The 1036-nt window shown below is 43.1% G+C and overlaps 1 protein-coding gene across 1 annotated transcript in view; it reads left to right on the top strand.

Annotated features, from left to right (window-relative positions):
* Nucleotides 1-613, top strand: part of LOC101986137 (olfactory receptor 11G2-like) — a 983-nt gene extending 370 nt beyond the window's left edge. Inside the window, exon 2 of the mRNA XM_005367707.2 lies at nucleotides 2-613. Within this exon, the coding sequence (XP_005367764.2) occupies nucleotides 2-613 (612 nt within the window). The remainder of the gene's footprint in view (nucleotide 1) is intronic.
* Nucleotides 614-1036: the final 423 nt, after the last annotated feature.

The following is a 1036-nucleotide window of genomic DNA, read 5'->3' as shown; positions in this document are numbered from 1 at the left end:
CTTCTCCTTGGGTTCTACAGAATGCTTTTTCCTGGCAGTTATGGCCTTTGATCGCTACCTTGCCATCTGCAGGCCTCTACACTATCCTGCTCTTATGACTGGGCGCCTCTGTAACATCCTGGTGATCAGTTGCTGGGTGCTTGGTTTCCTCTGGTTCCCCATTCCCATCACCATCATCTCCCAGATGTCCTTCTGTGGGTCCAGGATTATAGACCATTTCCTATGTGACCCTGGCCCTCTCTTGGCCCTCAGCTGTGTGAGAGATTCTTTATTAGAGTTGACTAGTTCCACCTTAAGTTCCCTACTTTTATTTGTCCCATTTTTCTTTATCATGGGGTCTTATGCTTTGGTTATGAGAGCTGTGTTGAGGGTTCCTTCAGCAGCTGGACGAAGAAAGGCCTTCTCCACGTGCGGGTCCCATTTGACTGTGGTTTCTCTTTTCTATGGATCAGTGATGGTCATGTACGTGAGGCCAACATCTGAGCATACAGCTGGAATGCAGAAGCTTGTGACTCTGTTTTATTCTGTGGTTACTCCACTCATTAATCCTGTGATCTACAGTCTGAGGAACAAAGATATGAAATGTGCAATGAAGAAAGTACTGAAAATATAAAACCTGTGCTCTTGTTTTAAAAGAGCATCTCATCTTGTCTTATTGACTAAAAACAAAATTCACCAATCATGATGGTACAGATCTGTAATTCCAGCACTCTAGAGGCTGATGCAGGAGAATTGCCAGTTGGAGGCTAGCTTAAGGTCTGTAATGTGAATTTATCTCAAAAATAAAGTGAAACCAGGCAGTGGTGGCACACACCTTTAATCCCAGAATTTGGGAGGCAGAAGCAGGAGGATCTCTGTGAGTTCGAGGCCAACCTGATCTACAAAAGTTAGTTCCAGGACAGACTCCAAAGCAACAGAGATACCTTGTCTCTGAACCCCTCCAAAAAAAGCAAAAAGAAAAAAACATGAAGAAAAGAAGCTAATTTCACTTGGGAAATTATTACTTTTTATTTCCTAGAATATGTAGGACTCTAAG

This window comes from Microtus ochrogaster, unplaced genomic scaffold, assembly GCF_000317375.1.
Source record: "Microtus ochrogaster isolate Prairie Vole_2 unplaced genomic scaffold, MicOch1.0 UNK21, whole genome shotgun sequence".
In the NCBI taxonomy this organism is placed as follows: domain Eukaryota; kingdom Metazoa; phylum Chordata; class Mammalia; order Rodentia; family Cricetidae; genus Microtus; species Microtus ochrogaster.
This window is presented reverse-complemented; position numbering and strand designations above follow the sequence as displayed.